The 18,785-nt window shown below is 34.5% G+C and overlaps 1 protein-coding gene across 3 annotated transcripts in view; it reads left to right on the top strand.

The window, feature by feature from the left end:
• TSC22D1 (TSC22 domain family member 1) overlaps positions 1-18,785 on the top strand; it is a 161,142-nt gene that overhangs the window by 35,151 nt on the left and 107,206 nt on the right. Inside the window, exon 3 of one of the 3 annotated variants that reach the window (XM_090258060.1) lies at positions 823-2,275. The exons of the other annotated variants lie outside the window; for them this stretch is intronic. Coding sequence (XP_090114186.1) covers positions 823-840 — 18 coding nt within the window. The 3' untranslated portion in view covers positions 841-2,275. Of the gene's footprint in view, positions 1-822; positions 2,276-18,785 lie in introns of those variants that run through there. 3 annotated transcript variants of the gene reach the window in all.

Below are 18,785 nucleotides of genomic sequence, written 5' to 3'. Positions count from 1 at the left end.
CCCATTTAATTCTATTGGTAAACTCCTTGGATTCTTATTAGAGCCAAGTAGGGCTGCAATCTGTTTGCTTTTCTAAGAATGCTAACTAGTGCCCCTTCAAACAGAGGCCTAATTTATTTAATTTTCTCTCCAGATAATTAAAGCAGTGTTTAATTTGGGGTACTTGATTTGGTGAATGCCTGTGTAGTCCACAGGACTTTTAAAAAAGTCTTTGCCCATTTTAGCCTTTAATGGTACTAGTGGACTTCTAAGTGCTCTTATATTCCAGTAATTAAAAAGTTTCTGCATTTCATCTTTGGGCAAGCTGGACATCTGAACTCTCCTAACTTATAAAGTGTGATGTTCAGGTATTATCCTATCCCGTTAGTGAGAAATTTTTGGTCTTTTTCCTACCTCAGACCTTAGGACTTCATATTAAATAGATCTTTTAGAAGATGCAGTGATAGTACTCTTATGGTGTTACTATCAAATCTACGCTTCATTCTTTAATAAGATAAATATGAATGAATATAAGTTTTAGGATATGATAGCCCTGAAAGCTATGTTAAATATACTCACAAGTAGTTTTCTAGTCCTTAAGAATAATGTTATTTGTGGCAAAAGCCTTGTCCTCGATTTTCCCCATGGCATTAAAATGGTTTTCTCTTAGTCTCTTTGATGCCAAGGGTAGGGTTTGATTCCAGACAATTTTTATCATCTACAATGGGTAGAATGTGAACTTGGTGCCTTTGGCAAGTTTTCATTTTTCCTTGGTGGATTCCTTCTGTGACTCCAGGTATCTTGATAATGGGAGACTGGTTTATTTGTTCTCTAATTGCCCAGATTTCTTTCAACTGGTAAACATCATACTTCTTCAGAAAAAGGAACTCTTCTAGCAGTGCCTTCATGGATGATATCTGTCACACATGCAGCACCTGCAGTTTGGAAGGCAGTGGTGAACGGAGCCATGCAATATATCTAGAAGACACAAGGATGAGAGAGCCACCTGATCTTGTCATTTATAAACTCTTAAGATTTACTCTTGTGTACTCTTGGTCTGGAAATGGAAAGGCTCAAATAATTAAATAACTTTTTCAGATTGGAATTTTACATGGCCATGAAAGTATTCCTTTCTATTCAGAAGACTGAAATAGAGGAAGCATGAGAGAGATTCCTTTCTTTTAAAAGCAGCTCTATGTATCTTTCACTTAAAAGATTTGTGGGATTGAAAATCACCTTAATCAAGCAGTAAAACTTTTTTAGTAGTAGAGGAGATCCAAAAGACTTAATGAAAATTTTTTATTGGCTGACACTGTGAAAGGAACTTGAAATAAAGGATGAATGTCTTAATAACTCCCAAACTACTTTTAAAATTAGGGCAACACTCTTAGGTTATCGTTTTCTGGTCTTAAGTCTTATTCTCATTTGTCAAATCAACAGTGATTCCAGTATAGAAGCAGAAGAGACACCTTTTGAGATGAAAGTAGCTTACTCCTAAAGTAGTAAATACCTGTTAAACTTAAGGTATTGTTCTGCATTGAAGGCATAGTAATGTTTGGAATAATATTGAAACAAAATCAGTTAGTAGCATGTGTAAATGTTGGAAGATAATTATTCAAAGGGTAATAGCTATCAAAAATTTTCTGTTTCTCTTTTTGGCATCTATTAACTGGTTAGTCAGAGCTATTAAAGAAGTTTTTAAAAGTTACCAGATATAGCCAGTTTGTTTTATTTGGTATAAATTTTAATAGAAATTGTAGAATTATTAATATAGAAGCATCTAATGTATTTTAGGAATCTAGAAAACACTTGCTAAATTATAAATTGGCCTTTAATCTTTCTTGGCTATCTATTAAAGCTGTTTTTTCCCTCATTAATTATAAATAAATTTTTGTACAGGTAGTACTTAAAAGTAAGCTTAAAAGATCAATTTAAACTAAAATTTATTTAGAGAGCTCTGAATTTACATAAATGATTACAGCTTTTATGCTTGCTTTGTTTTTGTTAAATGCTAATAGGACAATTTTTTACAAACACATCTCAATTTTAAAAATAATTGTTCAACATTTTAGAAGGAACTCAGGTGAATTGAAAATTAAATTTCCTGGAAATTGTTAGTTTAACTCTTTGAACCAGTTTATGGCCTGTGAGATTATTAGACTTTTGTTTCAGTTTTAAAAGATGAAAAGTGATTTAATCTCTTAATCTCATGCTTTGATTAAATTTTAGCTTTGTTCCTTGTGCAAAAGAAATGTAAGTGCATTTCTATTCCCCTCTTTCCACTTAAAGCTATTTAAAAGTGAAACATTTTGTGTATTAATGTGAACTGATTTGTTTATATAAACTTATTTTAATACATTTTTCTTTCAGATTTTAAAATATTTTGTGTCATAATATGAAATCCTATATTTTTCAGTGTTTATTTTATGAATATTAATATAAGTAATTTCTTTCTAGAATGACTGTAATATTTGTATCATGTGATCATTTGAAAACTAATAAATATTTTCTCCATGAAAAAAATGCACTTACTGATAAATGGCTTATTTTTGTTTCAGGAGTAGAAATTCAAAGCTACAACAGTATTTTTAAGTGTATTTTAGTTTTATGTGTCTTCTCTAAGTATCTCTGAATATTTATCCTGTCTGTGTATGTGCACCTTTTTTGAGAAAACAGTTTTTAAACAGTTAAATTGAAACGATTCTTTATGTGTCACCCAGTGCCAAATTTATGAAATAGGTGATCTGTTTAGTCTGTTTTTGCATTTTCATGATTAGCTTCATCTTAGTTTTGTTACAATAATTCGATTTTTAGATGTTATTTTTTTTGGTTAATTTTGCAAACCATGAAAGATGTTGAGCCAAAAGTATACATATTAGGAGTAATGTGGTGAAATCTTTTAAGAGCAAGATTGATCAAAATAGTACATTTTATAAAATAGCATGTAAAAGACAGTTTCTATACCCAGAAAAACACGAAAATAGTGGCTGATTGGAGACTACCTAATTTATAAGAGCTGTTAACAGGAGAAAAAAAGTTTTATATTTTAGGGTTCTGCTTGAACAAATAATTGTAGAAAGTGAAATATTGACTTAGGACTCTCTTGCTTTTAACCTGATATTAAGACAACATGGAGAAGGATAAAATTTGATTTTAATGATTCTGTTTTTTATAGCTACCTAAACTTAATTGAAGCCCCTGGAACAAATTACCTTTTCTATGTAGAGTCTGGTAGAAACAAGAGGATTTCCCCTTTAAAAAAATTATTTATTTATTTATTTTTAGAGAGGGGAAAGGAGGGAGAAAGAGAGAAAAACATCAATGTGTGGTTGTCTCTTGCATACCCCCAACCAGGGACTTGGTCTGTAATCCCAGCATGTACTCTGCCCGGGAGTCAAAGCAGCAACCTTCCGATTCTCTGCCCTGACAAGGAATCGAACCGACAATGTTTTGGTTCTCAGGGCAGTGTTCAATCCACTGAACCACACCAGCCAGGGCTGAATTTCCCTTTTGATTTGAAGAAAACTTAAATAAGAAGTGGCCTCTAAAGATTAAAAATAAACATTATGATGGGTTCCTAGGCAAGAAATCAAAGTTGAATTAATGACAGCTTGTGGATTAAATGAAGTAATCTGGCTTCTCAAAGAAATTAACTCTGGAAAATTAGAAACGGGAATTATAATTTAGAATAACTACTATATTTGGGGAATTGGGAAGGGAAGTTGAAATTTTTTCTTTATTACTCTGGTAAGTTTGGAAAAGATGAGTTAAGGATTCGGTGGATAAAATTTTGTGTTTAGAGTTAAAACTATTAAAAGGTTTACAGACAATAATATTTCAGTGGAAGGCTGTATTTTACTTGAATACAAAACTTTATCTTCAACTAAATGTGTATGGAAGAGTGATGTGAAAGGTTAAATAAAAGCTTACACCAGAAACTTCAAACATTATTTAAAAAATGGTGAAGTGAAAGTTTTAAATATTTTAATTTACTTATTACATGGGATCTTCTGTACACCATCAGTATCTTTAAAATAAAAATATTACAGAATTTTGAACATGTGTTAGCTTTATATCTGAAGTATAAGAACACAGGCTTATTGTTTCATCATTGATTGGATTAAGTATAGTATACATTTTTGCTCTGTAGTGAGGGAACTTTATTTTTTAATAACTTCTGTTTTTAAAAAGTAAATGACACATAAGCAATGTTACATAGTTTATTGTAAATATGTGCACAGATCTTACTTTATTTTGCTACATTGTAACAATTGAGCAAAATGGCTGCTTAGATATCCTAAGCAATTTCTTGCTTTCTTTTTATTCAGGTGTTTTTTATTTCCCATTAAACAGACTTCATTTTAATTTAAATTAATTAAATTTAATTCTAAAATGTGAAAGACTGGTGTTTCCAGAAATAAGCACATAGGTGCTCTAAAGTTTTTTTCAACTAATGTATACACCTAAGGTAATTAGATTACTCCAGTTAGGGAACTTTGAAATATGCATCGGACTTTTCAGGAATTATGATCAAGGGATCTCTACTCAAGAGGTAAGGTATGGCATAGGTAGAAAAATGTTCAAAAAGGGGTTCAATGTAATGTCTGATGAAAAACTGAACTACAACAGATACCCTTGCATTTTCAAACAGATACAGAATCAGGGAAATAATTTTCCCTAAAAACCTCTCCCAGAGAAGAGAAATGGATAAACCACAAATTTGTTTTGTATGATTTTGGAGTACATTTAGAAACATACATCCACGGACATTGTACCCTTTGTGTGCTTGACCTCCTATATCCCAAGACATCTCCTACCCTCGCTCTCTTAGTGTTTCCGATCCATATTTAATATAGTATTTCTTAGGCCCTGCACACTATTAAAATATTGTACTTTGCATGGAAAGTTGAGTACATATTCCATGAGATTATTGCCTGGCTTCATTTTTGCTGTAAATGCCCATTTTTATTAAATGATACCTAGAACATAGAAAACAGTAGCTGTACTGAGTAATTTTTACTTTGGTTTGAGAAATTCAAGTTTTATAAACATTCACTTAACTATCGTTAACTCGGGAACCTTATGGTTTAAGAAATAATATTGTTGGTTAGTAGAGAATCATTCAGAGAAGAAAGATACTATTATTCTCTAAGGAATATTAAGTAGGTTCAATGAGTCAAGTCGTAGCATATTTTGTATATCTAGAAACAAAGGAAAATGCAATCCTGAATACAGATGAGCTAGGAAAATTATTAGGTTTTTTTCTAGAATTAAATTACTAGTATAATTTAGTCAGTAGCTGGCGACATATTAAACACAATAATCTCCCATCCTATCTTTATAAGAACACCAGCTTGTGAACATTTGGCTTTTACTTAAAATGGTTTGCTGTCTACTCCACTTTTTGCCTTTATGTGAAACAAATGATGATATGAACTTGTGAGAGAACTCACTACTTTATAAGGTAGCTGGTTTCATGTTCAGGATGCTATAATGTTAAGTTGATCCAGAATTTGCTTTTATGTCAGTTTTTATTTGAAAATTACCTTAGAAATCAGCTAGTTTAAAACCCTCATTTTATATAGAAGATAACTGGTATCCAGGAGTATGACATATATTTCTAATATCACATAATTGGTAAAATGTCTGGGTATTCAAGTCTCTTGACTGCAAGCTTAGAGACCTGTACGTACTGCCTTCTCATGTAGATCCTATTTCTGGAAAAAACAGAGCAAGTCTGATTTTCTTCAAATACGATAGCCTTCAGAACTTACAACATGACTATTAGACCTCATCAATTCTAAGCCAAGTTGTTTTTTTTTTTCCCTACAAATTAAGCACCTCTGTATTCTTGCTCTTGTTCATGTTAATATTGTTTTGAGATCCTTACAAGTTTTGTAGATCTTCTCTGAGCATGCTTCAGTTTATCATTGTCTTCTTTAATGTGTGACACTGAATCAAGACATACAGGTGTCCTCACACTGTTTTTGGCTCTAGAATACTTATGCCACTTTATTTATCCTTACATATTTACTCATTCAGGTGCTTAATTTTATGCATGTTGATATTCTGTTGAGTAAAATAATTATATAGTGATTTGTAAAATATTTTGTTTTTCTAAAAACTAGGTTAGTAATGTGTTTATGCAAAGGCTAATGTTCACAGTTTAGTGGAAAAGAATGTTGTCTCAAGGTAATAGCTAAGACTTTGAGAAATCCTAGTCAAAAAACTAGGATTTCCATTTCATTTCTTTTTTATTTGCCGAGTTCTGACTCAAATAACTATGAATTTCATATTAAATGACCTTGGTAATGTAAAATGTTCTTTTATCAGGTTTTCCTTGCTAATTTAAGGATAACCAGGCCCATGGGAGCTAAACTGTTGGCACATGACTGACATTGAGAAAAAAATGAACTTGTGTTTAGTTACAAAATTAGAAATAAAAGGCAGTGCTTTAGTGGAAAAGTTTGGAATATATACCAAACAATAGATGATGACAAAGAAGGAACCCTGAAAACCTGAGGGAGTGGCCTAAGTCCTAATGAAAGCATAATTTTATCTTGCCTCTTGAAATATAGTGCAAATACTTTGTATAGCAATGTTGTCTTGGTATAACAGTGTTTTAAATTACCAGTTAAGTATTTATGTTTTTTCTAAAAATTCTAAATTAAAATCCAGGAAGACACAAATTGTTTAATAGTTATGTATACTTCTTAGGGTACAGGTAACTTTGTTTGAGAAACACTGGCTTGATGTGTAGGGTATATTCTACTTTACTTGAATTAGAAAGAAAGGGTAAATGAGAAAGAAAGAAAAAAACATTTACATGCTGACTCCGTGTAAAGCTAGGTACTTTACAAATATTTGTCTAAGTACAGCTGACCTGTGAGAAAAGTAATTTTTCTGTTTTACACATAAAAATACTGAAACTCAGAGGTAACAAAACCTGCCCAAGGGCACATAATCAGTAAGAAACAATGATGGCATTTGAAAGATCTGTAAAAACCTAAAGAATTCTCTTGCACCATTGATTGCCAAACATCTTTGCCCAAAAGAATGCATATTCTTAGGAAAATCCCATATCAGTGTTTAAAGTAGGTAAAAGGGATATATTACTTAGTATGCATTTCTTAACTGACTTTTTTATTTAAAAAAAAGTTTTAGTTTTACATAAAAATAGACTGGAAAGAAACAGAGTTCTCCCATTCAGGAATACTTGGTACACCCTTTCATGTTTTCCCCTATTATTAATTTCTTGCTTTTCTGTGGTGCATTTGTTTACATAGGGTTGACTGTGGCATACAGTTATATGGCTTTTGCCAAATATGTAATATCGATCATATCACAGTTATAGGGTCATATAAAAGTTTCACTGACCTACAAAGGCCTTGTGCTCCACTGTTCATCTCTCCCCTCACTCCCCACCCCTGGCAACCACTAACTTTTTTCTGTGTCTGTAAGTTTTTCCATTTCTAAAATGTCATATAGTTGAACATGTAACCTTTTCAGACTGGCTTTTTTCACTTAGCAATACACAATGCCTTTGTTTTTGAGTATCATCTTTGTCAAGGTGTCCAGGTCTTTTGCCCATTTTAAAAATGAGTTTTTCTTCTTATTGTTGATTTTTTAAGTTTTTTTTTTTAAATGTGGATGCCAGTTTTTTACCATATAATTGTTTTGCAACTAGTCTGTGGCTTGTATTTTCCTTTTCCCCACTAATAGTGTGTTATGGAGCAGTTTTAAATTTTACTCAAGTCCACTTAAACTTTTTCTTTAATGGATCATGCTTTTAGTATTTTATCTAAAAACTCATCACCAAACAACCTGTGGTCACTTAGATTTTCTCATATTATCTGGAAGTTCTACAGTTTTAAAATTTACATTTAGATCTATGATTCATTTTGAGTTGACTTTTTTGAAAGGTGTAATGTGAATTTGTGTGTGTGTGTGTGTGTGTGTCCAGTTGTTCTAACATCATTTGTTGAAAAGGACTGCCCTTCTTTGATTTTTCTTTGCTTTTTCAAAGATCAGTTGACTATTTTTGTATGAGTCTATTTCTGGGCTTTTTATTCCATTTGTTCGGCAATAACACATCTTGAATACTGTAGCTTTTTGGTAAGTGTTGAAATTGGGTAGTGTCATTTTTTTGACTTTGTTCTTCAGTATTGTGCTGGCTGCTTTGGATCATTTGCTTTTTCATATAGTCTTTAGAATCAAGTTGTCTCTATCTGTAAAATGACTTTCTGGGATTTTGATTGGGGTTGCAGTGAATCTGTAGATCAAATTGGGAAGAACTGACATCTAACTATTAAGTCTTAACTATGAACATAAAATATCTCTTTAGATCTTTGATTTTTCATCAACATCTTGTACTATTTCCATCACATGTATCTTTGTACATATTTTGTTAGATTAAGACTAAATATTTTTGGGGTGCTAATGTAAGTTGTGTTTTTAATTTCAAATTCCATTTGTTCATTGCTGGTATATAGGAAAACAATTGATGTTACCTGTATCTTGTGACCATGCTATAGTTAGTTAGTGCAGGAGTATTTTTCTTTTTAGGGATTTGCAAAGACAGTTTTATTGGTTTTCTTCTCTTGCTCCTTGTATTAGAGGGAAAGCATCTGTGTCTCACCAGTATGATGTTAGCTGTAGGTATATTTGTAGATGTTCTTTATCATCTTGAGGAAGCTGCCCTCGGTTCTAGTTTCCTCATAATTTTTTAAAAAACGTAAATAGATGTTGGCTTTTTAAATGCTTTTTAAAAAATTATATTTTATTATACTATTACAGTTGTCCCAATTTTTCTACATTTTCCCCCCTCTGCCCAGCACCCCCACTCCCTTGGCCCATCCCCACACCCTTGTTCATGTCCATGGGCCATGCATATGGGTTCTTTGGCTACTCTATTTCCTATATGTACTGTACTTTACATCCCCATGGCTATTCTGTAACTACCTATTTGTACTTCTTAATCCCCTCACCTGTTCACCCATTCCCAACACTCCCCCCTACCACCTACCAACCATCAAAATGTTCTCTGTATCCATGATTCTGTTTGTTCTTCTCTGCTTTGTTTATTTTTTAGATTCAATTGTTGATGGGTATGTGTTAGTTGCCATTTTATTGTTCATATCTTTTACTTAAGTCCCTTTAACATTTCATATAATGGTTTGGTGATGATGAACTCCTTCAGTTTTATCTTGTCTGGGAAGCTCTTTATCTTCCCTTTGATTCCAAATGATATCTTTGCTAGGTGTAGTAATCTTGGCTGTAGGTCCCTGCTTTTCATAACGTTGAATATTTCTTGATAATCCCTTCTAGCCTGCAAATTTCTTTTGAGAAGTCAGCTGACTCTCTTATGGGAACTTCTCTGTAGATAACTAACTTGTTTTCTCTTGCTGCTTTTAAGATACTTTTTTTATATTAACCTTTGGCATTTTAATTATGTGTCATGGAGAGGGCTTCTTTGCATTCCTCTTATTTGGGACTCTCTGCTTCCTGGATTTGCATGTCTATTTCCTTCACCAAATTAGGGAAATTTTCTTTCATTATCTTTTCAAACAGATTTCTAATTTCTTGCTCTTTTTCTCCTTCTGCCACTCCTATGATGCGAATGTTGGACCTCCTGAAGTTGTCCCAGAGGCTTCTTATACTATCCTAATTTTTTGGATTCTTTTTTCTTCTTGTTCTGATTGGTTGTATTTTGCTTCCTATGCTCCAAATCATTGATTTGATTCTTGGCTTCATCTACTTTACTGTTGTTTCTCTGTAAATTGTTCGTTATTTCAGTTAGTGAATCCTTTGTTTCTGACTGAATCTTTTTTATGCTGTTGAGGTCCTCACTAAGTTCCCTGAGCATCCTTATAACCATTGTTTTGAACTTTGCATATGATAGATTGTTTCTCTCCCTTTTGTTCTTTTCCTGGAGTTTTGATTTTTTTTTTTTCCTTTTGGGCCATGTTTCTATGCTCATTTTGGTAGCCTCCCTGTGTTTATGTATTAGGTAGAGCCGCTGTGACTCCCTGTCTTGGTAGTGTGGCTTAAAGTAGTAGGTGTCCTGTAGGGTCCAGTGGCACAGCCTCCCCTATCACCCAAGCTGTGTACTCAAGGTGTGTCTTTCATGTGGACTGAGTACACCCTCTTCTTGTAGTTGAGCCTTGGTTGCTGTTGGCAGAACAATGGGAGGGATTTATCCAGGCCAGTCAGCTGCCAAGGACTGACTGTGACCACTTACCACCAACCTCCGCCCTCTGTGGAGGGTCAGTTATGCAGGGGCAGGGTGGTGGTGCTCCAACGTGGTCTGCAGCTGTCCACTGGATGTGCTGGCCCTGGGGTTTCCTGGGTGGTGCAGGCCAAGGTCAGCCCCACCTGTGTTTTGTCTGGGGCCACCCTATCTGAGCTATAAAGCAATCTGCAGGTGCTACTACTTGTGCTGGGCTTGGAGATTCACAGGTGAAGCCAAGCTGTGAATCCAGGCTCACTGCTGCTAGTTATGGGCCTGGGGTCCTTAGCAAGAGGTATATGGGCTGGGGGCTCACTGAGGCTGGCTGTTCTTTGAGAGGATTTAGGAAGTTGTGAATCATGAGCCAAGACCAGCCACTCATATGGAAAAACAATTTGGGTGAGCCCATAACTTGAGTGGGACAGTCTCTGGGAATCTCCAGGGTGGGGCAAACAGCATTAGCCAGGTTGATCAAGTCTCAGATATGGCACCAGCCTGCTGTCTTTCTGTCTGAGAGAAAGCTGTTCCCCAGCTCTTGCCTTGATGCCAGACACTTCAGTTTTTCCCTCTATGCCACTAGTGCCTCTCAAGCTCCTACCCCAGTGCTGGACTTGGAGTGAGTCTGAGTAAGTCCGTGTATGGATTCTTTAAGAGAAATTGCTTGGGACTCCAAAAGTTTCTTCCACCAACTCAGTCCCCACTGCTTTTTGCAGCCAGAAGTTATGGGGACTTACCTTTCTGACACTGGAACCCTGGGCTGAGGGATCTGGTGTTAGGTTGTGATTCTTCACTCCGGAGATATCCCTCCCAAATTTTTATCCACCACATGTGGATGTGGGACCAGCTTGTTCCATGTCTTCACTCACCCCTCCTACTCACCTGGATGGATATGGTTACTTTATTTTTGTAGTTGTCAAACTTCATTCAACTTGATTTCTGACAGTTCTGTGTGATGTTTATATTTTTGCTGTAATTTTGATGTTGTGTGAGGAAGGTGAGCCATTTTTACCTATGCCACCATCTTGACTGGAAGTCCCCTCAAATGCTTTTTCTGAATCTATTGATACGATCATATTATTTTTCTTTGGTGTGATGTGATGATTTACATGAATTGATTTTTGAATATTGGATCAGCCTTGTGTATGTGGAGTAAATCAAAATTGGTCATGACATATAATCTTTTTGCACATTTTTAGATTTTATTAATTTTTGTCAAAGATATTTATATCAGTGTTAATGGGAGATATTGGTCTTTAATTTCCTTGTAATGTTGCCTTGTTTTGCTATTATGTTCACTTCATCAAATGAGTTCGGAATTTCTCTGTTTCCATTTTCTGAAAGAGATTGTGGAGAATTGGTATCATTTCCTCAAATGTTTGCTAGAATTTATTAAATATCTGGTAGAATTAATCATTTTACAAATATTTGGTGAAACCATCTGAGCTTGGTGCTTTCTGTTTGGGATGGTTATTAATTATTGATTCAGTTTCTTCAATAGGTATATGCCTATTCAGTTTGTTTTTTTCTTGGCTAAGTTTTGGTAGATTGTATCTTTTAAGGAATTTAGCCATTTCATTAAAGTGATTAAATTTGTGGGGATAGGGTGATTCATAATGGGCTGTATTTATCTTTTTAATGTCCATGGGACCAGTAGTGATGGCCCCTTTCATTTGTGATATTCTTTGCATCTTGTTTCTTTTTATTGGCCTGGCTAGTGATTTATCAATTTTATTGATATAATGAGGAGATTTTGGCTTTGTTGCTTTTTCTGTATTTTGCTGTGTTCAGTTTCATTGATTTCTGCTCTAATTTTTATTTCTTTTGTTTGCCTTAGTTTATTTTGTTCTTTCAAACACTTCTTTGCTGTATCTTAGAATTTTGATGTTGTATTTTCATTTTCTTTTAGATTGATATATTTTAAAGTTACTCTTGATACTTTTTCTTTCCAGTGTGTTTTTTAGAAGCGTGCTGTTTAATTTTCAATATTTTGGGTTTTTCAATCTATCTGTAAATAATTTGGTATTTGTCACTGAGTTTTGGTTTGTTTCATTGTGGTCTGAGAGCATACTTGGTATGATTTCCATTCTCTAAAATTTTGTTTATTTTATGGCCCTTAATCTTGGCCAGTGTTGTATGTGAACTTGAGAATGTGTATTTGCTGTTATTGGATGAAATGTTATTTAGATGTCAATTAGATCCAGTGTATTGATAGTGCTGTTCAGTTGAAAATTTTTTCTTTCTGATTTTCTACCTGCTGGATCTGTCAGTTGTTAATAGAGCAGTGTTAAAGTCTTTAATAGTGGATTCATCAACTTCTCATTTCAGTTCTATCAGTTTTTGCCTCACATATTTTAAGGCTCTGTTGTTAAGTAAATACTCATTAAGGATTATTACGCATTCATAGAGAATTGAGACCTCATTATTTAATGCCCCTTTTTATGTCTGATAACTTTCGTGATCTGAAGTCTGCTTTTCCTGATATTAATGTTGCTATTCTAGCTTTCTTTTGATTAGTGTTAACATAGTATATCTTTCTTTATACCTTTACCTTTAATCTAACTATCTTTATATTTAAAATGGGTGGGTTTTGTTTTTTAATCCACTCGATAGGCTTTGTTTTTAAATTGAAACATTTCAGCCATTTATGTTTAAAATGAGCATTGCTATTGTTGGATTCATATGAATCGTTTCTATTGATTGCCTATGTACTTTTAAAATTTATTTTGTCTTACGCTCTTTTACTGTCATCTCTGATATTGAATATTTTATGTAATTCTATTTCCTCTTTTGGCATATCAATTATACTCCTAATATATTATTTTAGTTGTTGCACTAGAGTTTGCAATATACATTTGCAGTGAATTCACCTTCAAATAACATGATACTACTTCATGGGAAGTGTAGGTTTCTTATAACAGAGTATCCCACTTCCTCCCTCCCATCCCTTATAATATTGCTGATCTTTCTTTCACTTTTCCATAAGCTATAGTCATCCGTTATATTGTTGCTGTCATTTTGAACAAACTGTGTTAGATCAATTTAGAATTTTAAAAATAAAAGGTTTTGTCTTGCCTTCTTGTTGTTATAATTTCTCAAATTCTATTTACTCTTCACTCCATTTCCAATTTTGCTCTTGCTTCTGTTATCACTATGACTTCTTGTCACTGTCACATAGGTGCTTCCTGTTGCCATATCCACTGGCCACTTGTCTGCCCCTTTTTACTTGACCTTTTAAGAGTTCAGTATAGTTGAACACTCCTTTCTGATTGACTTCTATTTTTCCTCACAGCCTTTACTTTTTAGTTGCTGTTGTTTGTCTTACTCTTTCATCCAACTGTGGAATGTAGTTCAGTGCTCAGTCCTCGAGCTTTTTTCCTTGACCTCTTCTCCCTTCACACTTAGAAGATGTTATCTTATTCATTCCCTTGGCTTTGTAGTGGGTTGACCAAAAAGTTCATTTAGTTTTTTCCTTAAAGTAAGAGACATATTTTAATTTTCACCAATAACTTCATTGATTTGGATATTTTGAGTTATGTCAGCTATCTCCCATTATTGGCTTCCAGTGGGTAAAGGCCAGGGGTGCTGCTAAATACCTTCCAATGCATAAGACACCCTCATAGCAAACAATTATTTGGCCAAAGTGCTAATAGTACCAAGAAACTTCGCAAACCACTTTTGACATGTTCAGTCAGTCACAACACCTTCTTCACACACTGTACAAATCATTTTTTTGTGTGTGTTTCAGTTTTGTTTTTTACCTTTCTTGAAATAATAAAGCATAATATGCTGAAAATGTGTATTTTCTTCCATCTTCAATATTAAAATGGCTACACAAAATTTACCAATTTTGATAAGTTTTTTTAAATGCATGCTGATATGACAGCTGTCACAATACAACCCAACAAAATTGTTTCAAATGAAGTTAAAAACAACTAAGTGTTATTTGAACCATCTTATGGCAAAAACCAAATGAACTTTTTGACCAACTCAATACTTTTATTTCATTAACTCTAAGTTTTTATCTCCCTCCTAATTTTGATATCTCCAATTTTGATATCAGCTTGGATAATTAAAAAAATTAACATATACAACCCTGAACTATTTTTTTTCTTAGTCTTTCTCGTCTCAGTGCAGTACCATTGTTCATCTCATGTCAAAAACCATGGAGCAGTCTCTTCTTCACCTGCCATATACAATCTAGTCATTATCCAAAAAACCTCCGCTGCCTTGCGGCATACCTCTTCAGGGGAAAGGCTAAGGGAGTAAACCCCGACAGAAAATCCGGAGCCGGAGTCCCTAAGGCGGTTTGACGTTGTAGTCAACACCGGCAACTCCTGCTGCGCACCTGAAGCCAAGCTCTATTGACTCCGTCTTTCCCTTGGACCCTTCAGCTGCGAAGAGAGGGGGTGGTCTGCTGCATGGGCAACAGCAGACCCTCCATATCACCCTGCCCAGGCTCTGTGGCTTCAGCTTCACTGGAGAGGACACTCCAGCGTCATCGCAAGATGTCGATTCAACACGGGAGGAGACAGATACCGTGTCACTCCCGAGTCGGACTGCACAGCCATTCTCGGCGGTGCAGATAGACTCTTAAGAAGCTACACCATCGTCTCTCGAGACGGACGGCTGCCGACCGACCATTATCCATTAGTCTAATTGTTTTGAGATTTTATTTTTTCAGCTGCTTTTTGGATTACAGAAAAATTGAGCAGAAAGTACAGGGAGTTTCCATGTTAATTTCTTTCCCCTGGTTTTGCTTACTATTATCTTGCATTAGTTTAGTACATGTTATAGTTTAATCAGTTTTCATATATTAAACTACATAATTTACGTTAGGGTTCACTCTTCATGTCATAATTCTTTGGGTTTTGCTGAATGCATAATGTCATGTATCTACCATTATGGCCTTACAGAAAAATTTCACTGCTTTTAAAAATCCTCTGCTTTACTTATTCATGTCTCACAACCTCAGTCCCTGGCAACCACTGATTTTTCTTTTAAAAAAACCCATTTATTTTTTTTGTTTACTTATTTAATTTTTTTAATGCTCACCCAAGGATATGTTTATTGATTTTTATCAGGGATTGAGGCTAGGGAGAGAAACATCAGTCGGCTGCTTCTCATATGCACTCTGACTAGGGATCAAACCTGCATCCTAGTATGTGCCCTGACCAGGGATCGGACCTGTAGCTTTTTGGTGTATGAATAGGGTGATGCTCCAACTAACTAAGCCACTTGGCCAGGGCCGTTTTTAATTTTTTGATTACAGTTGACATACAATACTATATTAGTTTCAGGTGTACGCTGCAGTGATTAGTTGTTACATAACTTGCTAAGTGATCATCCTGATAAATCTCATACCCATCTGACACCATACATAGTTATTAGAATATTATTGTCTGTGTACCACATCCTGTGACTATTCTGTAATAACAAATTTGTACTTAATCCCTGTACCTTTTTCACCCATATCTCTCCAACCCCCCTTCCATCTGGCAACTGTCAGAATGTTGTCTGTATGTATGAGTCTGTTTCAGTTTTGCTTGTTTGCTTATTTTCTTTTCCAGATTCAATTGTTGATAGATAGGTGTTTAATGCCATTTTATTGTTCATATTTTTTTAACTGCCTCTTGCTTTGCTTTCCTAGACAGTGTGCAGCCTTTTCTCACTGGCATCTTTTACTTAGCAATATGTAGTTAAGGTTCCTCTTTGTCTTTTTATCACTATAGATTTACCACAGTTTGTTTATCCAACTTTGAAAGACATCTTGGTTGCTTCCAATTTTTGGCACTTAGGAGTAAAGCTGCTATACACATTTGTGTGCAGGTTTTTTCTGGGCATATGTTTTTAACTCATTTGGATAAATAACCTAGTTAGTGCAATTGCTGGATCTAATAATGGTAAACCTATGCTTAGTTTTGCAAGAAATTGCCAAACTTTTCCAAAGTGGCTGTACCATTTTGCATTCTCACCAACAGTAAATGAGAGTTCCTGTTGCTCTACGTTTTACCGGTATTTGGTGTTGTCAGAGTTTTGGATTGTAGCCTCTCTAATAGGTGTATGGCGGTATCTCATTGTTTTAATTTAATTCTCTAATGACTTAAGTTATTGAGTATCTTTTCATATGCTTATTTTCCATCTGTATAACATCTTCGGTGGTGTCTTTTCAGATCTTTTGCCCATTCTTGAAGTCAGTTTGTTTTTCTTGCTGAGTTTTAAGACTTCTTTGTATATTTTGGATACCAGTCCTTTGCCAGGTAAGTGTTTTGCAAATAGTTTCTAGTCCGTCTTGTCTTTTCATTCGCTTAACAGTGTCTCTCTTGCATAGCAGAAGTTTTAAATTTTAATGAAGTCCATGTCATCAGTTTTTTCTTTAATGGATTGTGCTTTCGGTGTTTTATCTGAAAACCTATTGCCAAACCCATGGACACTTACAGTTTCTCCTGTGTTAACTTCTGGAAGTTTTATAGTTTTTACTTTTACATTTGGGTCTGTGATTCATTTTGAGTCAACATTTTTGAAAGATAAATTGTGTATATGTGTGTGTCCAGTTGTTCTAACACCATTTGTTAATGAGAATGTCCCCTGTCCTTTAAATTTTCTTTGCTCCTTTTTCAAAGATCAGATTTACTGCCTAAATGTCTCATAAAGCTGTCCACTTCTCACTGTGTTCATCTATCAACCTCTACTCCAAGGCATTGCCATCTCTTGCCCGAACTATTGCAGTAGCCCTACTGGTCTCCTTGATTAATCTCTTGATGTCTGTGTTCTTCACAGAATATTTGTTATAATGTTAAAGCACAAATAAAATATTATACATTCCCTGCTTAATATTCAGTTGCTTTTCTTTGTAAAAACAATAAAATCTACATTGTTTATCTTGGCCTATGAGGTCCTAAATGAAATTGCATAATTTCTTGAGACCAGGGAACATACTGTCTGTTGTTTATGTATTTTTTTAGCTCCTCATGCAGTAGCTGCCTCATAGTAGATACTGAACAAATATTTCAGTGAGGAAGGTATAGGCAACCTTTGAGATGCCTAAATATAGTGAGGGAAATCCACTCATAAATAAGTCAGTTGCATTGACACTTTAGTGATGATGTTGGGTAGCTGTTGAAGTCCTGGAAAAGAAGCAATGAAAGGTGAAAAAGAAAAAAAAAACCTTTCTGTGACTCAGTTTCTTCATCTTTGAAGGAGCTGATATCTCACAGGGTTGTTCTGAGGATTAAGTGGGCTAATATATATATAAAGCATTGCTATGTGCCAGGTCCAATAAATATAAAAGTGTTTCTGTTATTCTATAAAGGCTTTATCATCTAACTAAACTTTCATTAATTAGAATACACTTAAATTTCTAACATGCAGCTTTCTCGACAGACCACACTTCCTACTTTACAGAGAAAGAAAGAATTCATTCTACTGATATCAAACATAAATCTTATCTTTTCGTCACCCATCCTTTTTTCTTCCATCTATGCTCCACATCTATATTACCTCTGCTTTCTTAGAAGTCTTAAGATTTGTTTATTCCTTCTTTTAAAAAACATTTAACTTCTCCCTTTCAACTATATCCTTATATACTTACAAACATGTTAACTGCTCTCCAACTGAACAAAAATTATATCTAACGGTAGTTACTGCCTTACCTCTTCTCTATGTTTCTAAACTTAAAAATGACTAACATTTTTTCCATTTCTTTCAATACCACTCACTTCTCAGCCCACTCCAATCTTGTTTCTACATCTTAATTTTATTGAAATAATACAGTTGCAGTAATCAGTGACCTTACCACCAAATCAAATGGACTGTTTTCATACCTTGTCATACATGTCCTGTCAGCATTCTCTATGATTGATGGCATTCTCTTTTCACTTCTTTGGATCTGCGAGTCTTTATTCCTCTGATTTCCTTGTATCTTTTTTGACTGGTTCTTTCATTTGAACTCATTCACAGTCTACCGAGACTTTATTTTATATATTGGAGTTCCTAAGGCTGAGTCCTTGGGTCATTATCTCAATTATTTGGGTGTCTTTATCCATACCATAGATTATTTCAGAATTGAACTCGTATCTGTGGTTTCACTGCCCATGGTTTTAGTTACCTGTGATCAACTGTAGGTCAAAAATATTAAATGAAAAATTCCAGGAATAAACAATAAGTTTTAAAATATGCACCAATGACATGATGAAATCTCAGTGTTGTGTTCAAATAACCCCTGTTTTACTTAATAGTGGTCCCAAAGTGCAAGAGTAAGTGAGCTGGAAATTTGGATGACCCAAAGAGAAGCTGTAAAGTACTTTAAACAAAAAGGTGAAAGTTTTTGAATTAGTAAGGAAAGAAAAAAAATTGTATGTTGCGGTTGCTAAGATCTCCAGTAAGAACGAATATTCTATCTGTGAAATTGCCTAATTTATAAATTAAACTATCATAGGTATGTATATATAGGAAGAAACACAGCATATATAGGGTTTGGCAGTATCTGAGGTTTCAGGCATTCACTGGGGGCCTTAGCACACATATCCCTGTGGATAAGAAGGTAGCACTGTACGTTTATACCAGTGGTTCAAGTTTAATA

This window comes from Furipterus horrens, unplaced genomic scaffold (assembly GCF_987537825.1).
Source record: "Furipterus horrens unplaced genomic scaffold, mFurHor1.1.pri manual_scaffold_12, whole genome shotgun sequence".
Classification (NCBI taxonomy): domain Eukaryota; kingdom Metazoa; phylum Chordata; class Mammalia; order Chiroptera; family Furipteridae; genus Furipterus; species Furipterus horrens.
This window is presented reverse-complemented; position numbering and strand designations above follow the sequence as displayed.